At 51.7% G+C, this 24,562-nt stretch overlaps 2 protein-coding genes and 1 non-coding gene across 3 annotated transcripts; 2 read left to right on the top strand and 1 right to left on the bottom strand.

Annotated features, from left to right (window-relative positions):
• The first annotated feature begins 166 nt into the window (after nt 1-166).
• On the top strand, nt 167-12,569 carry TGME49_224480 (cell-cycle-associated protein kinase CLK, putative). The gene is made up of 9 exons (XM_018780048.1): nt 167-4,187; nt 4,714-6,429; nt 7,088-7,998; nt 8,123-8,446; nt 9,214-9,267; nt 9,784-9,931; nt 10,299-10,414; nt 10,999-11,262; nt 11,687-12,569. The coding sequence occupies exons 1-9, from the start codon at nt 2,753-2,755 to the stop codon at nt 11,816-11,818; spliced, it is 5,100 nt and encodes a 1,699-aa protein (XP_018635942.1). The 5' UTR covers nt 167-2,752; the 3' UTR covers nt 11,819-12,569.
• A 1,095-nt stretch (nt 12,570-13,664) lies between these two features.
• TGME49_224490 (polyprenyl synthetase superfamily protein) lies at nt 13,665-20,347 on the bottom strand. The gene is made up of 8 exons (XM_002366083.2): nt 19,208-20,347; nt 18,347-18,464; nt 17,756-18,143; nt 16,460-16,872; nt 15,873-15,955; nt 15,280-15,378; nt 14,648-14,802; nt 13,665-14,269 (listed from the first exon to the last, which is right to left on the bottom strand). Exons 1-8 carry the CDS (start codon nt 19,808-19,810, stop codon nt 14,188-14,190), a joined length of 1,941 nt encoding a protein of 646 aa, XP_002366124.1. The 5' UTR covers nt 19,811-20,347; the 3' UTR covers nt 13,665-14,187.
• A 1,258-nt stretch (nt 20,348-21,605) lies between these two features.
• On the top strand, nt 21,606-21,677 carry TGME49_224500. Its single transcript has one exon. It is a non-coding gene; the product is annotated as a tRNA-Pro (tRNA).
• Nucleotides 21,678-24,562: the final 2,885 nt, after the last annotated feature.

Genomic DNA, 24,562 nt, shown 5'->3' with positions numbered 1-24,562 from the left:
CTCATGCAGAACGACCTTCGTGGTTCACACAGGCTGACCTTGTCCACGGTGTTTTGCGTCTGTGAACCTCATTTGGTCGTGAAAAAAAACACGTGTGTTTCTGTGTGAGTTAAGAAAGCGAAGAGTTAGACCACAACATTGTGCGGAAACTCCAGCCAGGAACTCCGGTGTTCACGACGGCGGGTTCGCTGTAAATGATGGTTCCCTCGTTCGCTCCCTGTGTTTACCACGGAATATCGGAACAGAGTACCAAGGTGTTTTTTTGCCTAAGGTGTACACAAAGACATTCTGAGGTGGCGTGCAGTTTCGGTGGCCGGAACATCGAACGACTGTCTACCACCCATTTCTGCGTTCATGATTGCTGCTTTGTGTAGCCGTCTGCTGGCAGATACTTCCATCAGCCTTCTGAGACTGTCCCAGCATTTTCCTGTACAATCTGTGTGTCGCCGAAACTTGTCGCACACGCTTTGCCCTTGTGACCGCGACGGCTCGCAGGAGGCGACGGGGGGGATACGAGTGAGTTCACGTTCTGGGCTTTGTGTCATTCCCCAGGGGAATGCTCACTCATTGAAAATCGACTTCCTGCTTCCGAACCGCCGTTCAAAGTGCCTGGAGAAGTGTTTCATGCGCTGCGTATTTCAAGACTTGCTTTTCTTGCAGAGTGACTTGACACACACACACACAGCTCTATGCTGCCCCGCGAAGTCGGCTGCTATTCGGTGTAGTCAGGACGCAACGGAGGCGTTTTCTGATTTATTTTCCGCTGTTTCTATCTGGAGGTCGACTGCCTTAGCGGGGAGGCAACGAAGAGAGGACTTTGACAGCGGCATGCTGCGGAAAAGAAAGTGTCTACGCGCGCGAGGAACCGGATCAGCGCATCGGAGAGGCGTGGGCGTGGTGTCACCCTGGTTTCTCCGGTCTTTCTGTCGATTCCGGACTTGTGTTGCCTGTTTTTCTTTCCTGTGAATTTTTTTTTGCAGCAAAGGACTCGCTGTGTCGGCTGCGTGACCACTTTCCGTTCGGTTCTGTCGCTTTTTAGCGACTGGCTTTTCTCCATGCAGTAGGGCTCTACAGCGGGACTTTTTCGCGTCCCTCGTCCCGCGTAGTGCATGTACTGAAAAAATGGAACTTCTGTGCCGCCCGCCGTCAAGCTGGGATTCGAGCTGTGGAAGCCTTCGCAGCAGTTCTCTCCTTGTTCAGCATTCGTGGTGATTTTCTTCTCTTGTCGATTTGTGTCTTGTCACGCTCTCGGAACATAACCGTGGACGCAGTGTATCGGCTACGAAATCTTTTCCTCTCGCGCTGCGCGCGTCATCCAGTCGTCTTTTCCTCCCCTTTCTTTCCTCAACACTCTACACCTTCTCTCCTCTCGAGATCCTACTTATACCTCTCCTTAAACCTTCTTTTTTCCTCACGTTATCCCAACTCGACCCCGCCACGCGCCGCCTCTCGGGGCCCTCGCTGACCGCAAGGAAGCCGTTCCTGTCGTCCAACCTCTCGTTTTCTGACCGTCCACCTTCTCCTTTTCTGGTTGGTCTCTCTCCTTTGGCTGTTTAGTGTGCGTCGGAGAACAGCCGCTCTCTCCAGCGCCGACTACCTGGACCGTACTTCTGAATGGTGACAAGGTTTTTGTCCAACCTCTCACTTCAAGAAAAGTTTCGAGGCGCTTCTTCTTAGTCGGCGCCTCTCTCTCTTTTCTGCAGACGAAAGGCCTCTGGCTTTCCACCTTTCCCCCGACTCGTGGAGGCCCCCGCGCAGCCGGCTTCCGAGTCCAGAGACTCTAGTCGTCTTCTCGCTCTCCTCACTGCGTCACGCCTTTTGTCTCCAGCGTTTTTGAGGGAAAAGTTCTGAAAAAACTCTGTCAAAAGTCTGCATGCAGCGAAAAAGTACCACTCAGTAGCTCTGGCTGGACACGCTGCTTGAGCGCTTTCTCTCGCAGAAATCATGCGCGAACGGGGGAAAGACTCTTGCGTTCTCCAGCCACCTTTCAGAAAAAGTTCTCCTCTTTTGTTCCCCAGTTGTTTCCTTCGAAGAACGAGCGTCGTTTCGAGCTCCGAGTTTTTCTCTCATCTGTCGTCCTTTTGTCTCGGGTCGGCGTATTTCCACTCTCACTGTTCACTTGGGGATCTCCCCCCCCCCCCCCATTGCGGCAGACAGCCCTCCTCGGTTTTTTTGCTAGCAGAAGCTCGCATCTCAGAGTTTCCCTCGCAGTCTTTTCTCCATCAATATCTTTGATTCTCATCTCCCGGCGCCTCTTTCGCGCTCTTCGCCGCTTTTTTTTCTGTCTGCGCTTTCCGGTTCTCTGTTGCACCCTCTGCAGCTGTCTTCTTGTCGGCAGTCGGCGTTTCTCCACGCTCCCTTGCCGCTTCCTTTCTCCTTCGCCTTCTCATCCGCCTGTTCTCGCCGCTGCTTCTTCGTTTTCTCCTCTATTCTGTTGCTTCTTCCTCTAAGCTCCCGCGCTTTTGCCACGCCTCTCTCCGTCTTCGTTCAGGGAGTTTCCTGTCCTCTCTGTTTCTGAACTTGCTTGGTCTGCCTTTTTTTGAGTTCCTTTCGCTGCTCCCCTAGTCGGCGGCAGCGTCTGCGCTTCTCTTTTTCTCCTCGCCATTGTTTGCCAGCGGCCCTTTTCTCTCCCTGGAACCGCCTCGCTGTTTCTCTTCTGCGCCGATGCTGGCTCTGGTCTCCGCGACTCGCGCTTGTCGCCGGAGAGTGTGCGCGAGCCTTCTCGAGCCTTGAGAGTCGCGCACACAGCAGCATGTCGTGGGATGCTCACTCCTCGTTCTGCCAGACAGTTCCCTTGCGCTCGCGGTCAGGTTGGGAGAGTGCCGCTTCGCCTTCTGCGCTGACACACACTGCGTCGCGGGGCCTCGCCGCAGGACTTCGCCTGCCTTCGCTTCCAGAGCAACTCTCGCCTTTACCTGCCTCGCCTTTGCCTTCCTCACCTCTGCCTTCCTCAGTGTTGCCTTCTTCACCTCTGCCTTCCTCACCTCTGCCTTCCTCAGTGTTGCCTTCCTCACCTTTGTCCTCTTCACCGTTGCCAGTTTCTCCGTTGCGCGGTTCTCCTCCTCTCCAGGAGTCGCCGTCTCTCTCTGCGGCTTCGAGTGTCTCTGCCGCGCGCTCTGAGGTGTCTGTGGAGCCTCCGTTTGAGCCGCAGGTGGCGGCTCTGTCTCCGCACTCGCCGTCTCCACACGCGGTCTTCAGTCCTCTTTTGCCTTTTTCCTCTTCGCTTGTCTCCTCGCTCGCGTCGCCCGTGGACGCGCCGCCGCTGCTCGAGGCGCGGGAAGAAGAGCGAGAGCCGAGTCGGTGGACGTCCAGCCGAGAAGAGCGCGTGGACGAGGACGGCGGCGAGCTCGAGCGACGCGACGCGAGTGGAGACAGGGGCAAGAGGCGCTGCGTCTTTTCCGACCAAACTCGGAGCTGCGAAGGCCGCCTCGCCGCCACGCTCGGACCCTCCCGCAGAGACAGAAAAGGCGAGTGTCTCCACGCGCCCTGCGACCTGCCCGCGACTGCGCGGTTCGAACCAGCTGTCTTCTGCGGCAAGCGGGACTGCGTCGCGGCTCATCCAGGCTGTGGAGAAGCGCCTTTTCTGTCGGGAGAAGAAACTGACCACCTCGGTCTTCGCCGCGGCCGCGCGAGTCCCCGCGCATGCAGAGGAGACTCGAGGGCGGAGCTCGACGCGGTGCCGCGTTTCCCGTGGGCGTCTGTCTCTTCGTTTTCGCCTGCTCTGGGAGTTGGGGACTCGGGGAAATCTAGCAGAGGAGCGAAGCGGAGAGACCGAGACACTCGCGACTCCGCGGGTCCGCATCCAGACGAAGCAGGCCTCGACTTGCGCTCGCAGACTCTCGAGGAGAAGGGAGACGTGCCTCAGAGGCGCGAGCGAGACCGGCAGAGAGACTCGGCCGCGGTCTACGGGACTGGACGCGCTTTCGAAGAAGGCCTGCCGACCCTCGCGTCGGGCAAAGAAGAAAAGACAGAAAACGGGAGAGGGAGAAGAAGACGGCGCGCGCGCGCCCGCAGACGCGCAGGGCGTGTTCAGGTGTCTGGACGCCAGGGGGGACCCGAGGCGTCCCAGCAGCCGACAGACTTCTCCGCGAGCCTCGCGCCAGGTGACGAGAAGACGCGCGTTGGAGAGAAGCGGAAAACGCGACTGAAATCCCGTGAAGCATACGAACGGTCGCGAGTTCTTGGAGGTGAGACAGACGCACCTTTGTCAGCTTCCTTGTATCTAGTCGACTCAGTGCGAACTTAGGATACGACCCCCAAAGAGTTATTACCGGAATGTCAGGCAACAGGAGGTCGTCCGAGAATCGCGAAGCGTCTCAGTGTCTCTCTTCACTCCAGAGAGGTCCGCTTTCCCGTTCGTGGAGTCGTCTCTTTGTGCCACGCACGGCGACAGATCAGAGCGACCAAGTCTCGCTGTGCAGTGTGGATCTGTCGTCTTTTTCGGAATTCTTTGAAGCGGTTTCTTGAGATGTGAAGACACCGATGTAGCGCAACATGCATGCATACAAACACTCTAGACACGCGTCTGCGCCTGTACGACTCTCGATACACGGATGTCGAGATGAGGATGTTTTCTCCAGGTCGACTTGTGCGTGTTTTCTCTTTGCTCGTCCTTCCGCTTTTGCCGTTTCCTGTCCGTTTCCCGTTGTTCTTTTTCCCCTCTTCTCTTCAGTCTTGGCCCTTCTCTCCCTTGCGTTTCTGGTGTCTGTACAGGTCTCGACAGTTCGGAACCTACATCGCGAGGTCAAGGGAACGGTCGCGTCTTTCCTCCGTTTTATGCGTTGTACGCGCCTCTTTCGTCTCCCTTGCCTTCGTACGTGTCTTCTTCCTCTTCATCGGGTTTCTACTCTTCGTCGCGCGGTGTCTCTTGGACTCCACAGGCTCCAGTGGACGGCTTGGAGTCTCCCCTGAATGCAAATTTGTCTCGGTACTTTTCCTGTTCGTCTTCTTCCCGCTTGCCGTCTTCCTTCTTCAGCGGGACCCTTCCGTCTGCATTTCTCGACGTCTCCTCGATCCCGTCTCCCGGTTCGTACTTTTCTTCCTTCGTCTCTTCTCCGCTCTGCCCCAGCGCCGCCCCTCTTCTCGCCTTCCAGGCTCCTCCACCGCACGGCAGCCACGCCGGCTGCGCCGTTCCGTATTCTTCGTCTCTCTATCCTCCTTTTCTGAAGGCGAACTCGGCGAGTCCGGCGCTTCTGACTTCGCCTCTCTGTGCCGTTCCCGCCGCGGCCGCCCTCCCCGCTGTCTCTTCGGGGTGCCGAGACACCGGCCTCGGTTCCACAGCCTGTCTCCACCCTGGGGACTACTTGCGGCTCTGGAGGTATCATCTCTGGTGTCTCCGCCGGAACGCAGAGCGAAGACGCGCAAGCAGCGGGTCTCGCAGCATCCGCTATCCGCGCAGCCGGCGACGCTCCTCATCATCTCAAAGTTCTCTCCACTCGAAGACAGGCAGGGGTCGAGCGCCAGGCTGCGACGAAGAAGACCGCAAAAGGCGCAGTCCGAGGGAGGCGAGACAGCGAAAGTCGACAGGCTCCCCTGCTCCGCCGAGACGCAGCGCTTCACCACGAGATCGAAGTCGCTCTTCGCGGGCGGAGAGCCGTCAAAGGAGAGAGAGAAAACGTGCCTCTCGTCGACGTGAATCTTCCGAGGCGCAGAGCGCAGGCGACAGAGAGGCGCGCGCCGCTGAGGGGTATTCGTGTGTATCGACACCGCGTCCAGGCGAGTTTCCGATTCCCGGTTCTGCGGCTTCGCGACTGGAGAGCGGGCAGACGCCGCTCGAGGCAAGCACGCAGGCGCCTCGCGTTCCCCCGGCAGAGATCTGGACTGAAGGAGGCGAGGGAAAGATGGGAGACTCCTCGTCTTCGCCTTCGCGGCGATCTCACAGACGGAGGAAACACGAGTGGGGTGGCGAAGGCCGCAGAGAACGGACAGGGGGAAGTCGGAGAAGTCGAACGCGGTACAGAGGTCGAGAAGAAGGCAGGTCGAGTCGGAGGTCCGCGTCGGAGGCTGCGGACGGAAGGTGCCGGAGTGGAGAGGACCGTGCGAGAAAGAGGGAACCGGGTGTACATACACCCGGGGCGACCTCTTCGGTGTACTGCGGCGGCGCCGCTGAATCGCGCTTCGAGTCTCCGCACTCGACTCGCAGAGGGCTGCCGAGCGCCCAGCGAGATGGACACCCCGCGCGCGAAGGCAGCGCAAATGGCGCAGCGTCTCTGGTGTACAGACACCACAAACGGCGCGACGGCCGCGAAGAGAGCGAGGGGAATCGGAGCCGAACGTTCAATCGGAGCAAGCGTCGGTCGAGCGAGTTGCAGAAAGCCCCCGGTGGCAGAGACAGCAGACGCTCTCTGAACAAGTCGCGAAGACCCAGCGACGCTCGAGACAGAAGCCGAGGCAGAGATGAAAAGACTCAGAACTCGCGCAACACACGCGGTAAGAGAGGAGATGTACAGAGGAAGACCGAAGGAGATTTTTTGGAGAGAAGAAGAGACGGAGAACAAGACAGAGAGATCACGACGGAGAGGGGTGGCAACAGACAGAACAACCACGAGAGGGAAAGCAAGAGAGAGACCAACAAAGCGAGGGAGAGCAAGAGAGAGAACAAGAAAAAGAAGGAGAGGGGGAGTGATAGAACAAAGGTGAAGCGAGAGGCGAGAGAAATGAGAGAGGATATAGAACGTTAGCGGCTGAAGGAAAAGAGGGACTTGTTCCGCGCAAGAAGTATTGGCCTTTCTGAGACGAAGAGACATGGTTGACGTTCTCAGACAAGACACCGGGCTAGGTCGGTTTTTTGCAGACGCACTGTGTTCGGTGTGCTTTCGTGGTCTTCTTTCTTCCTGTCTGTCCTTTCTTATTCTCTCTTTCGCTTTCTCTCCTTCTCTCTGTCGTTCGTGCTCTCTTCCTCTGCTTCTCTCTGTCTCTTTTTTCGTTTCCGATCGTCGACGAGTTTCGCCGCGGGTTCCTGTTTGTCGTCGTTGCTCGTCGAGGTCCGTCTCCGTTTTCCACCGACCTCGTTGTCTGAGCCCCGTGTTTCTTCGCGCGCGTCACGAAGCACAGCTTTCCACTCGGTTGTCCGCGATGTGATTTTCAGGAGACGCAGGGTCTTCGCGGGGGACGCAGGACGCGCGGCGGCGCGAGCGACGGAAGGCGAGGCGGTCTCGTTCAGAGGCTGGGGAGTTTCTTCTCGCGTCCAGGCAGACGTCGCGGGAGAGAGCGAAGCGCAGAAAGGAGGAGCGGCGACGCAGCGACGACTCGCCTTTCTCGAGGAAGAGGCGCCGCGAGGAAAGGCCTGGCCGGCGCTCGGATCTTCACGCGAGCGAAGCGCGAGAGAGGAAGAGCGACTTCTCCGGAGGTCGGCGCGAGGGCGGTCGTCGCGACGAGAGACGCGGGGGGGGGCGCAGCAAGAGGTCGCTCACGTCCTCGCGGTCGCGGCGTCAGAGACAGCGAAGGTCAGAGTCTGCGTACGAGGGGAGGCGCGATCCGAGAGAGCCGAGAGAGCGAGAGCGGCGACGCCGCGAGGAGTCCAGTTGCAGGCGGTACGAGCCCCGCAGGCGCAGGTACGAAGAGGACTCGCGCTATCCTTCGTGCTCGGCGCGAGGCGGCTTCCTTCCGTTCTTCTACCCCAGCCAGAGGTCTTCGCTGTTCCCGTCCGTGGTGCTGAAGCGGCAGCGGCCCGGCGAAAGCTTCAAGGAGAAGAGCTACCGTTACAGCGAGACGGCGTGGAGAGAAGGGAGGAGAGAGCGCGAGAAGAAACGCGAAACACGCGATGAGCGAGGCACCCGAAGGCGGACTCGCACGCGCCGCAGAGACGTAGAGAGGAGACGCGCAAAGAAGAAGGAAAAGAAGGAAGACAATGGAAAAGACGACATCATCCACTTCGACTGGAGACCGGGAATGTGGCTGACCGACCGGTACCGAGTTCTCGACAAGATGGGCGAAGGCACATTCGGACGCGTCCTCCGGTGCGCAGACGTCCACACGCAGAGAGATGTCGCAATCAAGGTGAGAAGAGACAGAGAGGAAGAGACGGCGAGGGCAGAGACTGAAGAAGGCTGCTCAGCGTCGATGCTGTTCGCGAAGATGACTCGAGGCGCCGCGTTTCCTGATGCGCTTTCCTCCGTCTCAGGTGGTGAGAGATGTCTCTCGGTACACATCGGCGGCGAAGATCGAGGTTGACATTCTGCGAGAGATCAACGAACGAGACGCGGGCACCGTGTCATCCGTCTCCCCCGCGTACTCTTCACACTGCGTGCGGCTTCACGACGCCTTCCTGTACAAAGGAAGGCATATGTGTCTCGTCTTTGAAAAACTCGGAAAGAGTCTCTACGACCTTCTCACGGACAACCACTACCAGGGCTTCTACTTAGAGGACATCCGGACTGTCGCCAAGCAGTGTCTCATCGCTCTAGCCTTCCTCAGAGTCTGCAGGCTCACTCACACGGACCTCAAGGCAAGCCGCGATGGTGGAAAAACATCTGCTCCGTGTACATACACACACAGCTGCGCTTACCTCGAATACTCCTGGGTAGACATGCTCGGATACACTAAAATATATTTCTCGACCATTGCATGCATACATGCATATCTGTATGTACTTGTGCGCCTATATGTATAGAGATGCAACCCTATACATATATATATATATATATATATATATATATATATGTAGCTATCTTTATGCGTATATATATATATATATATATACTTAGCTATATGTATGTATGTATGTATGTTTTCATGTGTGAATACAGAAGTGTACCTCTCTCTCTCTATATATATATATGTAATATGAGAAATATATATATATATATATGTATATGTGTATGAGATGTATTAATACATATTTATATTTGTTATACATACGCGTATATGCATGCACCTGACTTGTCTTTTCTTCCTGGATGGTGCGGGTGAATCGACTCCCCGACTCGAGGTTTATACAGAAGTATAGGCTAAATTCCGATTGTCATTTCGGAGCTGCCGAAAGAGTCCGATGGAAGTTGATGATGAATGCCATTTGAGGTCTTTTATTTCGGCAGACGCTCCACGTTGAATCGCCTGTGTTTTCACCACTTGCTCTGTTTCAAATGTCGACTGTGGAGTCCTTGAGTGAACAGACCTGTGCAGAACTCTTGAAATGGGGAAGACGCTGCAATTTCAGGAACGCCTTGTTCTGTCTGTAGCTTTGAATGCGGGGATCACTTCTTCTGCATGCAGCCTGAAAACATCCTCCTTCTGGACGACATTCTCATTCCAGTTTCGGCGCCTCGCGTAAGTCGGGCATTTAGAAAGAAGAATGGACTGTGGAAAGAGATCGGAAGACAGAAAGGGAAGACAGAAAGCACGAACGCGGCCTGGATGTTTCTTCACCTTTTCGCTTGGTAGGGTCTTCGCCTTTCTTGCATGCATTTCGCGTTCTTTTCGCAGCCTGAAAACACAGCGGCCCTCTGATGACTTGCTGTGTTTCCTGCCACCCTCTGTTTCTCCGCGCTTCCACCAATGCATTTGTGCATGGTCACCTGCCCCCTACCTGTCTACACGAATTTATTCGCATGCAGACATTTAATAAATTATTAGCTTATATGTTGGATGATGTGTAAATATACAGGCGTACCCCCGTCTTTCTGCACAAGTGTCTAGATGCATGCGTAGTCTAGGATGGGAAGCATCTTCGTCAAGAGATTATCTCAGGCGTTGCATGCGATAGATTTCCCCCCGAGACGGGTGTGTGTGGACTCCCTGGAGTGTGTACGTACACTGCGCTTGTTCACTTTCTGTTTGCTGCAGCCGTCGAGCAGCTCGTCGAAGGGTCGCTATTTGCGTCCGGCTCAAGTTGGAGTGAAAATCATTGATTTCGGCAGTGCGACGTTCGAGGACGACTACCATTCTTCGCTCATCAACACTCGACAATATCGGGCGCCAGAGGTGATTCTCGGTACGCTACCAGAATGTGTAAAAAGCGGCATCTCTTGCTTCCAAACATCCGCCGCAGTGATGACAAATAAAGCCTTCGTTGCTTCACACGCCTTTTTACCGCTCTCCTCTTGCTTCTACGTGCAATACTATTCCTGCATACGCCCACATGTATATATATATATATATATTTATATATATATATGTCTATGCATATATATCTATATCTATATCTATCTGTATCTATATATATATATATATGTATATATATATATATATGTATATGTATATCTCTCTGTACGTGTATGCTTGTATGAACGTGTTAGAGCACATGCTTCTTGCAGGTGCGTTTGCATATTTTTAACTTTTTGTATTTCTTCGGCTTTCAGGACTGGGGTGGGACATGTCGAGCGACGTCTGGTCGCTGGGCTGCATTTTGATGGAACTTTACACGGGAAATCTCCTGTTCCGGACGCACGAGCATCTGGAACATCTTGCGATGATGGTGAGGAACCACCTAGAAAAACGCTTCTGTTCGACGACCGAGTTCCTGTCTCTCTCCTTCCACATCCGTCTTCTCTCTACGCCTCTGCCGCTTTTGCGGCTCTGTGCGAATGAGGCAGGGCGCGTTAGCGTATCGTCCGTACTCCGTGTGTTGGCTCTCTTCTTCTCGCTCACTCTCGGCTCCCCCGTCGATCTCGGTCGCAGACCTGCTGCTGTCTCAGGAAGAAGAGGTGAACCTTTTCTTCCAGGCTCACCTTTATCCCTGTGAGAGGGAGGTGCCTGCCTCTCGTCGATCCGTGCTAAGGGATGCTTAGGATGATGACTCCACTTATGGCGCACAGCTAACAGACACGAAGAAGCTTTCAAGCCGTCCAGGTACCAAGCGCGGTACTGAAGAAACACAGTCTGCGGTGTGTGGAACTCCGCAGACACTATATATATATATATATATATAGGTATATATATATTTAAGTACAAATACGCATACATGTATACATCCATGTATACATACGCTTGCATATACATGCACTTATATATATATATATATGCATATATATATATATATATATATGTTCATGCATACAGGAAAAAATCATTGGACCGATGCCGGCGAACATGTTAGAGGCAGCTGTATCGACAGATGGGCGCAGATATCTCTCACCCGCTTCTCTCGGCTCTTCGGGGGGGTCTGTTACCGACGCGCCTTTCTCTGAGGAGGCTGGCGGAGAGCGAGAGAAAAGAGACAGGAGAGAAGAGAGAGAAGAATCCTCGCGGCTGCGGCTGAACTGGCCTGAAGGCTCTTCGAGCACAAACAGTGAAGAACGCGTGCGAAATTGTGTTCCTCTTCAGGTGAGAGTTTTTGAGTTTCACACATTCAACAGTGTTTTTCTAGTCGACCCGTTCACGCAGATGTTTACTGTTTCTGGGAGAGCTGAATCGTTTACATGTCTTTCATACGCATGTGTACAACAGTTGATTATTTAGATGCATTTCCCTTTTTTACACATGTGCTCTTTCTTTACGTTATTTTTTTTTGTCCTTATCTATTTCCTTTTCTCCGTGAATTTTCCTAATCGACACTTATATAGATAGTTATTTATGGAGATACATTCATCTTGATTCATCGTTATCTACATGCGCATTATATTCAATATGCATATGCATCCACATATATATATATATGCATATATGTGTATATTTTCATCTCTTTTTTGCATATTTGTTGGTATTTTTGCACCAGTGTTCGAAGACTGAAGGTTTTTTCTTCTTTCAGGCCCTCGTCCTGCCGCACCACCGAATTTTTTCAGACTTTGTGGCCTCTTTACTGCAAATCGACCCGCAAGCGCGACCGACACCTGGCGACGCATTGATGCATCCTTTTTTCAGTGCGGATCTGCTCGAGTAGCCATCGCAGGAAAAGAATCTTTCGCCGCTGGTCTCCGGCTTGTGCTTGTGGTTGAGCAACGAGGCCAGCGGGAGTGCGACGAAGAAGAGAACCGGGGAGACGCCTGCAGGGCACCCAGGGTGGCACTGCGGAGTCGTTCCCTCCTTTGTACGTCGAAGTGATCTTTCTGCAGGAGTTTCAACTGACATGCGAGAAACGTCTGTCTGCGCGTCTGTGTGTTTCTGACTCATGTTAAACTTCGATATGCGGGGAGCGACATGGGCAGACTGAATGGAGTAGAGAACGCCCCGCCGACTGCTTCCTCAGCTCCTCTTCGCTTTCAGAGATGAAACCGTTTGCGTCGACTGAGAGAACATGCTTCTGGGGAATCTCCGCGACTGCCGTTTTCGCTGCTGCATTTCCTTTGAGTTTCAGTTGAACGCAGCAAACGCACTGCGACGCAGCGTGGGGAGAAGAGGAGACACTTGATCTCAGCGAGACTCAGAAAAAGCAGAGAGTGGAGCAGGAGAGAACGGGAGAAAAGAAAAAGCAGTTTTCTGCGCGACGCGTCCGCTCGCAGTTACACGTCGACGAACGAGGGTCTTCGAAACTACGTCGAAAAAAGCCGCGAGATCAACAGGAAGTCCGAATGCATGCATCTAAAATGTTAACTCGCGAAATACATCAACGTTTAAACCTGTATGAGAAACCCTGTCTCATACTAAAGACGAATGCGTGAAAAAACCTTTTCTACCATAAATAGAAAATCTGTCGACTTTTCTGAAGGCTCAAGTCAAAAAATAAATCTATTTTCTCTACTATCAACAGAAGATCTGTATACAGTTCTAGAAAATGTTGGCTCGCGAAATAAATTCAGTCTTTCATGAAAGACACAGTTGTTGTCGCAAAGACAAGATAGCGAAGACAGCGAAAAAAGCAAGGGCGAGGAGCGAGACTGCTAGTCCCCACAGAACGGAGTATTTTCTCTCTGAACTCGGAGAAGAAAAAGAGAGAACTCGGGTGCACCCAGAAAGCAGGTTCAGGTGTATCCAGAAAGCGGATTCAAGTATACACCGAGTCCATGCACAAACGAAGAAAAACGCACACACTGAGTTTCCTCTTCTTTATGTTTTCCCTGACGGAATCGCAACTGCAAGCTGTGCTGAAGAGTAGAGACGACCCGTTGGACTCCTGATGTAGCACTTGGCTGCCGAATGAAGGGTGGACTTTTTAACCAGCATAATTGAGAAGGGGATCGTTTTACAGATACAAGCAACTGAAGGAAGCATCGAATAAATTTATGAAGAATTCCTCACTCACACTTTGCCGATTACAGCTTTTCTTTGTGTTGGAAGAGTTTAGGTTGCTACAGAACGAGAACGCTTTGCACCTGCCCTGCTACGCTTGCAGTTTTAGCATTCTATCGGGACTAGTGCCAGCACAATGAAGAGAGCCCTGTTGTTCTTTTCAGTCGATGAAGAATCTGTTTAGTGGAAGCAATAGAGTAAACGGCCTGTGAAAAATTCAGACCCATCTTTAACGTACAAGTGAGTCGACTACCTCACGGGGAACCGCCGTATCGCAGACAGTGTGGCTACTTCCTTTGTGTACGCAAAGAAAGAAGAGATACACTTGCGAATTCGCCATCTTCCACGAGTCGCGTCCGTGGAACAGCGACAAGTGAAAGAGAAGACCTTGTTCTTGACCGTTTCTATCGACGCATCCTCAGTACGCAGTGAGCTAAACAGGTAGAAGGAACTTGAGACACACGTTCCTGCGTCTTTGCTTTTAAAAAAGAGAACTTGTCATTCCTGCACTGCAGATCGAGTGCACGGTTCTGGAACCGGTGTTTGCCTCAGTGGCACCTGGCAACTTTTAATCAGCCCAGGTCCGGACTCACGCTGTATACTACAGAGATCTTTCCTGCGACGGGGAACGAGCTCTTGAAGACCACAAGACAGTTTCAACCCAGTCGGTTTTCTGGGGCTTTTCAACTGAAAATTGTCATTTCTGTAGTGCCACTAAGGAGCACTTCTCTGGTCCGTTCTCCTCTTTGGAAATGCACCGGGAAACAGAGATTCTCTTCAGTGGCTTCCTCCGTGACTGTTGACTCAAGACACTTTGATTTCTCTCTCACATACCGGCAGTCACGTTCTACGTTCGCTGTTGTCTCTGGTCGGCAAGGAGACGGCAATGGCGACACGCGCTCGTGAACGAGACAGTGACGGAGAACGGCAAGTAAAGAAAAGAGAGGAAGAAAAGAGAGGAAGAAAAGAGAAGAAAAGAGAAGAAAAGAGAAGAAAAGAAAGGGGAGAAAAAACGAAAGAAAAGGGAGAGAAAACGAAAGAAAGGGGAGAAAAAAGGAAAGAAAAAGGAGGAACGCGGACTTCCTATTTCTGCCGTTTGTGGAGCCTCCCGAGGACGAGGCCGAAGAAGGCCTTCATGCCGTCATGTGGGAACGAAGAAACTGACCTGCGAGAAACACACGGGCACCCATGAGCCTGTTTCCACCAAGACGAACGAAAAAATGGAACCCATGGGCTCCCAGTGCCGACGAACCACAGCGAAAAGCACACAGAAAATACACACCAGCAAGAGCTGCTTACAGAAGAAGGCCACGCATGCGCATATATATACATATATATATATATATATATATACATATACATATATATATATATATACATATATATACATATATATACATATATATACATATATATGTGGATAGATGGGTTATTGTATTTGAACGACAAAGAGTTGACGAAGCAGTTGTGCTGTGCTTATCAACTGAAAAACGTAATGAAGCTTCGCTTTTTTCCAGGAAGAGAATACATCCAGTGCACTTACCTTCTCAGCTTCGCCAGAGTTTCTTCCTCATACTGAAAATACAAGGAGGTCAAGTCAAGACGACGGTAGAGATCTTTCACCCAGTCGACGTACTCAGGTTGTCCATACACCCGAAGGAGCTGTGCCAGGTCCTCGCGGCTAGCTCGCCTCACAGCCTGAAAAGAAGAGAAGCTGATTCGTCTTTACAAGTCTAGACCGCGTTTGACAACGACGCATTTCTGCATTTGTCTCCCTACACATATACAGATGAGATACAAACATACCTATATATGCATACCTGATTATATATATATATATATATATAAGCATGTACGCATGTGAGACAGCTTTTTTTAGAGATACATTTCCGTATATGTATCTCTGCGAGTGTTTATTTGCCGAGGAACGACCTTTGCAAGAGACCTGCAACAAAGCGAAAGGTCTACGATGAGCCTCTGAGCGCACAGTTGTCCCTCGTATTCCCCGTTGATCCCTGGAAATCGAAAAAGCGTACATGCAGCCGCATTTGCATGCACACAGATACTTACGCATCGCGCATGCAGACACATAGCCACTTAAATATGTGTTGCTTCAAATGTTTTTTTCTACAATGCGCATTTATACTCAGAGGTGAACTCTGTTGGTTTTCTCACCTGGACAAAAAGCCAGCAGCACTTTTTCTCTTGGATGTCGCTTCCGATTTTTCCGGAGATCTTTGGATCACTGAAGCAGTCGAGGTAGTCATCTTGCACCTGAGAAAGAGACCCACAATCTCAGTTTGTCCAGATCGGAGAGGAAGAGAAAGACTGTGTCACGCAAATACCGAACTCAACGGAGCGAACGCACACCAGACATCTCGCCCCTCTTCGCCCTCGCTTCCTTTACGCGGCCGAGCGCAAGAATAATAACTCGATACATAGCCTGTTTTTGCATGCATGCAGATGCTTAGCAGGCGCGCAAGGCGGCAACGGAGCGACTCACAAGTAGAGACTGAGACAGAAGGTTCGGGAGAAAAAGACCAGTGCTTGCCTCCACGTGCTTGTAATTACAGACATATAAACATATATATATATATATATACATATATACATATATATATATATATATATATATACACTCATATATGTAGATATATATACTTGTACTTAACTGCGTGTTTAAACATGGAATACGAGGGTATCTATTCGCGTTCACATGCGTTTGTGTGTGTCTTTGTTCCATAAGAGAGGGAAATCATAAATCAGACCTGAAAGTATTCTCCAATTGCGAGACAAAGCTCCTTCGCCTGGGCCATGAGTGCCGGGTCTGTGAGCCCACCGTAAGTCATCCCTGATAGAAGGCAAAAATGAGAAAAAAACTGCAGAAACCAAGATGCCACGACACCAAAGTCTCTTCTCTCGTGAAAAACGCATGCGCTTTCGCAACGCCAGCGCTCCTCTGGCCACCAGAGCCTGCGAAACATCCACGCATCCCTTCGCCTCTCCGACGAGAGCTAGCTTAATGAAGGGGGGTCTGTTTCTTCTTTTCTTCTGCCTATTCTTCACTGCTTCTCCGGTTTCCTGTTGTGCGTCTCCATCTGAATCGTCCTTTGTGCCTTCTTCCCCGTCTTCGCGCTCTCCGTTTGCTTCCTCGTTCCTCTTTCGGTACGAAATACCGCGGAAAAGCGTTCTCTGTCTCGGAGGTATCTCGTGGAGAAAGCCGTCCTCCAGCAACTTCTTTCTGACGTCTGCAGTGTGTCTAGAGCAGCGAAGCGAGCAAAGTTGTGTAGTGCAACAAGTCGGAAAGCCATTTCAACTTCAAACCGCATATGATTACGAGAAAAAAGAGTCTCACCCAGAGCCGTGGGCAAGTAGAAAGAGTAGTGGCTGGTCTTCAGACGCGCAACCGTCGCCTGGCGATCTGCGAGCTTCTGCGCCAGAACCTCCGAGGAAGGAAGAGAGGAAGCAGAGAGAGAAGGAGACGAACGGGAAGAAGAGAGAGAAGAAGACACATAAGAATGATGCGTAAAGTCCTTGTCGCTTAAGGATGCGTCACGCAACAGGGAAGAGCCTGCAGCTGTTGCAGAGGAGGCAGAGCTGTTATCTTCGCTCTGGCGACTCTCCAGATTCTGGGATGCTTCACTGAGAGCTGCAAGTGCATCTTCGGAATCCAAGTGCTGGCCAATGAGAGTTGTGAAAGTGTTTCCAAGGAGGAGATCTTGGAGCTGCGCATACGCCGGGTGGTCCCCGAGATACTCGCGAAGAACTCTGGAACAAACAAACGAGTGCGAACGAAATGCGACAGGATCTGCTCACCACTGCTCAGCGCGTCAACGGCAGAAAAACAGCGGAGAAAAGAGTTGTTGGCAAAGAACGAGAATCACCGTGACATGCACTTGTTGCATCTCCCTCCCCAGAAGAAACGGGGGCACACGGCAAAGAAACACAGCCTGGCTGTTGCAAAATGCTTCAACACAGCACTCGCGCAACCAAAAAACTCTAAACCCCAATTTTTAAACAGATGGATCAGTTGTGATTCTGTAAAACGTACAAATGAATGCAGAGTTCAACGCCTCTGTGCACTCTGGATGTCGAGATATGCCCCAACACCGAGCTTGGCGCCTTAGACGTCCAGAAGTACACACTCTAGTTTTACCGGAATGTGGTGGAGTATCTCAAACTTCATATCTATGTCAACCAGAATAGCCACTAGCCACAAACGAGGACATCTAATCAGTCATACACCCCTATATACTTATATATACATAAAAATAATTATATAAACATCCATATATATATATATATAAATATACGTATATATTTTAGTTATGCGTGATGAACTATATTAAGTTGGGAACGACTGGTCAAAACCATATACAGTGTACAGAGTTGAGCGTCATGCAGTTTGGTCTCCAGTGGTGTTACGCCAGGCACACAGGTTTCCTCGTTTTCCACGTTCGAGTTCATCTCGCTTCCGCTCTAGACGCGACCACAGGGAGGCAAAAACAAGACCGCGACTGGAGTCTCTTCGCAGCAGGTGCCGAGCAGCCGGCGCTTCGTGGATGCGGGCCGACCGCTCTCTGTTGCAGAAGTTTTTCCAGACGGATTTGATGCACAAGGTTTCTCCTTGCCGGCGAGAAGCCGGTCTCACCTGTAGACCGCAGCCTCAAGGACGAGAGAGTCGTTCACCGCGTTGCTCACGCCAATGCCGTCGCAGCGATACCAACATTGTTTCCCCCGCCGAGTGAGGGAATGGTCCATCACATCGTCCATGACCAAAAAGCATGACTGAAGCAGCTCGACGCACCAGCCGAGAGCAGCCAGACAGCGGAAAGACGACGGCGGAAGAGCCGGAGAAAGCGCAGAACCAGGCACACGCTCTGACTCCGCCAGAGACGACGAGCAAGGAGAAGAAGAGACAGAAGAAGCAGAAGAGGCGGGAGCAGCAGCAGGAGACGGAGACGGAGGTGGAAGTACGGGGGCGTGAGATGCAGCGGCGGCAGCGTAGAGGACGAGGATGCCGCGCGTGAGTTTTCCCCCTGCAAAGGCGCGACAAGGGGACGGAGTCGGAGAGAGAGAGAACAGGGGAGAAGCGCCATCAGGAAAGACCAGGCGCGTCTGCAATCGATCTAGTGGGATTCAAACGGACTTTTTGAGACACCGGCAACTGCATGCACTCAGTGTAGACAACGACGACGACCCGTTGGTAGCCGCCTGTCTGGACCTGCATCCAGGCACTCACCGGAGCATGTATAGTCGAGGAGACGCGCGTAGTAGCTCAGCAAACGGGCAGAGAGAGAAGCGGGGAGGTCCAGGCCTGCGATGTGGTTTAAGAGAGTCCCTCGTACTTCTGGGAATGCCTGGAAAAAAGCAAAGACCAGACAGTCATCGAGCATCGCACAACGCAGACAGACACAGGAGACGAAGAGACAGAAGACAAGAGAGAAGAAGAAGAAGAAGAAGAAGAAGAAGAAGAAGAAGAGGGAGAAGAGGGAGAAGAAGAGGGAGAAGAGGGAGAAGAAGAGGGAGAAGAGGGAGAAGAAGGGGACGGAGAGAGAGACGAGTGAGTGAGATTTTCTACAGAAGGGGAGAGGAAAGAGAACAACTCGATGAAGGAGGAAAGAGAGATTGTGAGGCATTTTTTCAACTTGAGCCACAGGCGATTCAGGCTTTCTGCCCAAGAAACGTTTCCCGAGTGTTTCGTCTTCTGCCTTCAGTTGGTCCAAGTGCTGGGAAGGAGAACAAACCTCGACTCATGCGCCCGCTTTCCTTCTTTCCGTGTGTCTCGGGTGACAAAAGGAAAAAACGTAGCAGAGAAGAACAGAACTGCATCGGCACTCCCCTTGCATATGGAGCGTTCTTTTGCTTTCTTGACTAGCGCTGTATGTCGATCTTCCTGTCCCCCCAAAGTCGACACACCAGAGGATCCTCCTCCTTCTCTCTTGGTTTCTTGCAGTATCTTCCTTGTCTTCTCCTCTGTCGTCCAGCCTTCTCTTCTCTGACTCATCGTTGCCGCTTCTCTTCATTCTCCCTTGCTCTGCTCTTTGTAGCGTCCCCAGAGTTCCTGACTCTTTCTTCCTCTCTCTGCGTTTGCAAAGCTTGCCTGCTTAAATCGATCCTCAACATGCGAAGCCGAAGCTCTCCAGGCACCTGCAAGGGCGTCGGCCCTCTCTGCGGAAGTCCGTTCGTCGGAAACAGCTGCGGCTCCGTCAGGCTTGGGAAGCGCGGCTGCCTTTTTCCAGGGGGAGACACTTGCGAGCGGCGCCAAGGTCGCCAGAGACAGCTGGCGAGAGAAAGACCAGGGGAAAACGGGAGCTGAGAGGCGGGAGGTTGGGGAAAAGCACAGAGAAGGCGGCTGAGCTGGCGGAAGGCTCAGAGAAAAAGAAGGCGGAGTACGCATAGGAGAAGAGGACGAGAGAGACAAAGAGGAGGAACGAGGACAGCTGATTCCAGAGCCGGAGTGGAGAGCAGGCGCGAGATGCCCTGCAGCCTCGAGGGGCAAGACGAGAGGAGGGAGACACCTGCGACGAGGAGAGAGAGTGAAGGGTGAAGAGGAGCGAGAGGGAGAAGGTAGAGAGGAGGGAAAAGACTTTACGTAGGAGAAAAAGCGGTACTTCTGGATGCACGAGCGACGAGACAAGGAAAACGCGAAGAGCGAGTGACTGTGCCGAGCTCGGCAAGACACGAGAGACACCGCATCCACCATTTTGCGGGATTCGGAGCTTGCCTGTGCACCTTCTTCCTCCTTCAACCTCTTAGAAGAAAAACTCGAGCAGAGGGAAAAGAGAGACCTCCCCTCCCAGAAGAAAGCCGCGGTAAACCTGCGGCGAAAAGGCTTGTGTGCACACAAAAGGACAACCCCTACACGTTGCTGCTGGTGGTTGCCGTCGAGAATCAAGGTGCAGAGAAATGGCAGCAGAAGAAGAGAGCTTCTCTGTGCAAGGGAATGAAAAGGATTTCAGAGGAGACGGAAACACAGCCGCTCCATTTTTGCAATTATGGACGGTGGCCGCCGGGTAAATCACGAGAGGCGCGCGCTCGACGGCGACGTACACGAGAGAATGAGCGAGTTCTTCCGAGTTTCTCTCTGCGACGCATTGGAAGGGAGAAGCTCGAGCGAAAACAGCGAAAAGCCACCGGAAAAAACGGCCAGGGCGAAGGAAAACTCCAAAGGACAGCCGTATCCATGCATGCAGTGCCACAACACCTTCTGCTGCCGTGGCAATCCCCGGAAAAAGTTCTCCAGAAACATGCAGAGGCGGAGGACTGATGTTTTGGCGAACTGAGTGTCTCGAAAAACGAAAGTTTGATACTCTGGGAGGAGACAGAAAGCGAGGACGAAGTGCGTCTTCAATTCTGGCAGAAATGGGACGTAGACTCTCCGAGAGGATTCACGCAGGTAAACATAAGGCTTCAAAACACACAGAAGCGGATCGTTTTTACACCAGCGCCGTCCGGTTCTCTCCTGTTTTTCCTACCCCGGTTCGCTGCGAACTTTTCCGCTGCAGACTCGGCAAGAATCGCGAGGGTTGGTGGAGGCGCCAACACGGAAGTCGAGACCCGTTCTATTTTGGATTTAGAGCGAGAATCGCACTCGTGACGATGGATCGACAAATGCATCAAGTGCCACGCACACATGCAAGTCAAGTATACAGAACTTTTCTGCGGGGTACTTTATGCGGAAGAAAAACGTATGGAGGTTCTGTAAATTGAGTTGCGTGAGAAGCGTTGGCACAGGTAGCTCCATCTGAAAATCACTTCCGTGTGTCCCTGAGAGAGTGCGATCTGAAACACCTAGTGTTCCACGAGGTCGAGAAGAAAGCTGTCTCGGTTCTTAGTGCTTCGGAACTGTCAGGGACATGGCGACCGGGCAATCCAAAAGCCTCAGCGAGTTCCTCTGAGGATTCACTCGCGTCCTGCTATGATGGGTGCAGCAACTCTCCCACGCAGCATGCTTTATTTGCTGTACACAGGGTGTTTGTACGCTGTTTCAAGTACGACAGGAAGAGTCTAGCTTTTTTGGGTGTTTTCTGAGCGGTGTTGCATATCCCAGGCGTAATGGATGAATTCCTGTTACCACACACGAGGGCTTAGGTTCGCGCCAACAGGGAACTCTTTAGGGAGGGAAACACCTCGCGGGAATCACAGATCGAGAGGTGGGAACAAGCGACTGGCCCGCGAATCCTCGGGTAGGAAAAGAGTTTTGACGCCGCACGAATCGGCTGAGATCAAAATCCGTAGCTTTTTAGAGGTGGGGAACCCAGCGTTCTATGGAGCTTCAGCCGAAAAACCTGCAATCCCTCTCCATTGATACAGAGGGTGCGTTTGCTGGCGAAAATACGGAGACTCAGGCGCCTGTCTCGTTTTCAGAGGTGCAGGAAAGGAGTCTGTTAAACAGGGACGTAGAAATACTGGAAAAGTAACGTTCCCTGACGCATATTGAGTTCTCTTAGCAGGCGCCTAGGGAAGTGACACTGTCAAGAGACTGAGAGTGACTCCCAGGCTGTTTAGTCTAGTGGTATGATTCTCGCTTTGGGTGCGAGAGGTCCCGGGTTCAATTCCCGGAACAGCCCTTTGCGTACGTTGTGCTGGATGAATTATTTTGCTAGTAAGAGATTATTTTTGAACTACACAAGGCGTGGATTTGCAATCGGAAATGCTCTCTGGGTCACCATCTGTTTTGGTGGGTTCGCAGCTGCCAAATCAAGGGACGTAGCTGCCAGCTACTGTTTTCCTCTCTCCCTTCAGTTGTGATCTCCTGTGAAACAAGAGGATTTAAACGAAGCTTCAAATAACAAACGCCGTTTTCGCGTCTGCCTTTCTTGGTTGTATAACTTTCGCGCGAAAAAGTGTTCATTTCACGAGGCGGTGACCCTGACGACACGGAAATATATGCAGTGGTGACGTATCGCGGAGCAGAAACCAGTTGTACACGAGCTGCATGACCATCAAAATGTTCACTTTGGTTTATGTCGCCTTCCTTGTGCTCGTCTGTACGGAAAACACGGGTCCATTTATGACGTTCAGTCTCTGGATGGATACTTTCTACAGAAAACTGCGGCGATACGAAGCAGAATCCAAGCACCTAAACAGGGAACTTTGTGGCCGTGCGTAGACGCTAAAAATGCAGCGAAAGTCGCCACTGCTCTAGAGCAGAACAACTCAAGTGCATCAATTGCTACTACCACAGTCACCCTGTGATGGATCGAGTCCTCGAGAATCTGCGTGTTGCTGCCGTTGCCTTCACGTGAAAAGAAAACTCAGGAAAGAAACGGGACACCGGAACCTGGTCAGAAAACCTAAACGGATACACATGACACAAGTGATCTCGAACAGGGCAAGAGCTGCTCCAGATTCTCAGCAGGGACTACGTTCTGTAGAGTCACCGATGCGCTCCACACTTGATACAATCAAGATTTTGCGAACGTATCACGTGAATCGAGACGTCGGATGGCAACGCCCACCTTGTAGTGCGGCCTACAGACCGCAATTGTCCAGTCCTTGTCTGCATACGAGTCCACACACCGTGGTGGGTTTTCACTCTGGGAAATTTGGAAGCTTTCTGTCGCTTTCGTCTTGGCCATACGAGAGTGACACGTGAGGCTGCCAAGCACCGAATTCGTGCTGCCATTGCCGGAGCAGTTCGCGCGGAAGTTTCCAACAGATGTGCAAAGCGGTTCGCGGCGAACAAGGTCGGCACACATTCACGGATATCACGATTTCCACTCAAGAACATGCTCGCGTTTTCTCGTGGGGTTCGTCATAAGGACGTCACACATTCGAGCTAAGAGAGCTTTCTGCGCTCTACACTGACGCGTTTGCTGCAGTTTCTCTCCAATTTTCCATCCTGGAGTGTATGAGCAGCACATGTTTCCCCCGAGGTAGCGAAGCTTCTCGCTCACCGCTTAGTCGTAAATCCGCTTGCGTGATCGACAAAAGATTCGTAGTATTGTTACAAGAGCAGTGTTCAGCTGCCGATGCGAGGGAGCCACAGTAAAAAGAGTTGTGGTTTTTAACGATGTTTACTGCCTTCGTTTCATGATGGCCACCGCAGACACTGTACAGGCTAGCTGCGTAGTGTCTGGTTCTTTCCTCCCTTGCCACGAGTGATTAATCACAGAGTCATCGAGACAAAAGACGAACGCAAGTGGGACAATCTCGCCAGTTGTGCCTACTCGATAGAAACCCCACCACTTTCCATCATTGAAACTTCGTCACGACAGATCACTCTTCCTATCTCCAAAGTTGGAACGACTCTACGGCGGTCAGATAACAGAAACATCTGAAGTCATGGGTAACTCAACAAGTTGAGAGAATTATGCGTCAACCATTTCACCTAAATCAGAGAGACGTCGAAGAACGCACTGGGTTACTACCGGAAAAGCGAACTAGGAGCCTCTTCACAAAGTGCCTCCTGATATCTGCCTGACAATCTCGGAGAATGGCACGAGATGACAGAGGGCTGCTTCTTTGGCGGTCCAGTTCAAAACCGACCGGCGAAGCATATGGTTAAAGTTCTTTCGAAGAAGAGGAGAAATCTGACGTTGGCTGATTTCGTGCGGCAAGAAGCCGGGGGTGCAGAATGAACCATGAAAACCCAGAGAGACTTCCCACATACAGAGAGGTACCTAAGAAAGCAAGTTTCCGCTGAAATTCCTCCCTGTGATCTCGGCCTGAAGAAGCTCACTCTTTTTTCTGTACCGTCGTTGAGTTCATCAAAGAAAACTACCACACCTGCGTCGACACAGAGAAAACATTTGTGAAGCAATTCGCCAATCCCAAACCCACCGAAACGTATTTTCCGAAGCAGACGCAGTTCCACTCTCTTTCTCCAAGTATATACATGTTCATATATACATTGTAAACAGATACAAAGGTGACTATGTGTGTATATACTTATACTTCTCCGTGTGCAGCATTTCTAAAAACTGAACGCCGAAGAACTGCATGGAAGCAGCTCTTCCTTTCGATTTGCTTTTCTCCATCGTTTCTGCGACTCGAGGCACATGAATCGTGTGACCCCGCCGATGCAAAAGGACGCTGAAGAGCCCCTCGAGAACGATAAGAAAAGAGACAGAGGTGTACAAAGTGAGAAAGGAACGGCAAAGAACGAACAAGAACAAAGTAAAGAAAACGGACTTCCCAGTTTTACATAGAAACTCGCGCAGGCACAGCGAGCGACAGCAAGTGAGTGGTGCAGCTGACTGAACACGAAACCGGAGGGAACACTTCAAACAAGACAGCACTCCTTTAGTTCGTGAAGGTCCTTGTTTCCCTGTCCCCAGTTTCATTATAGTGTTGCTCTTTCCATTAAGAGGCGACCACCCGACAGAGAAGGAAACAGAAGAACATTCTTTTCGTCCAATGCAGAGCTTCGAACCGAATCCGGGAACTTTTCCTGGGAGCACTGCTTCCTTTGAATTCCGCTACAGTGCTTCTTCCTTGAGCACTGAGACAA

This window comes from Toxoplasma gondii, chromosome X (assembly GCF_000006565.2).
Source record: "Toxoplasma gondii ME49 chromosome X, whole genome shotgun sequence".
NCBI classification, from domain to species: domain Eukaryota; phylum Apicomplexa; class Conoidasida; order Eucoccidiorida; family Sarcocystidae; genus Toxoplasma; species Toxoplasma gondii.
Note: the sequence above shows the minus strand (reverse complement) of the source record. Positions and strands in the feature narration are given on the sequence as shown.

What these genes read in the sequence shown, in the direction of transcription:
- TGME49_224480 (XM_018780048.1), top strand. Translation starts at nt 2,753, where the DNA reads ATGTCGTGGGATGCTCACTCCTCGTTCTGCCAGACAGTTCCCTTGCGC. An exon ending in AGAGAGATGTCGCAATCAAG is followed by an intron (nt 7,999 to 8,122) that starts GTGAGAAGAGAC and finishes CCTCCGTCTCAG; the next exon opens with GTGGTGAGAGATGTCTCTCG. An exon ending in GGCGCCAGAGGTGATTCTCG is followed by an intron (nt 9,932 to 10,298) that starts GTACGCTACCAG and finishes TTCGGCTTTCAG; the next exon opens with GACTGGGGTGGGACATGTCG.
- TGME49_224490 (XM_002366083.2), bottom strand. Translation starts at nt 19,810, where the DNA reads ATGGTGGATGCGGTGTCTCTCGTGTCTTGCCGAGCTCGGCACAGTCAC. An exon ending in CCTCGACTATACATGCTCCG is followed by an intron (nt 18,144 to 18,346) that starts GTGAGTGCCTGG and finishes GCGCCTTTGCAG; the next exon opens with GGGGAAAACTCACGCGCGGC. An exon ending in CAATTGGAGAATACTTTCAG is followed by an intron (nt 15,379 to 15,872) that starts GTCTGATTTATG and finishes TCTCTTTCTCAG; the next exon opens with GTGCAAGATGACTACCTCGA.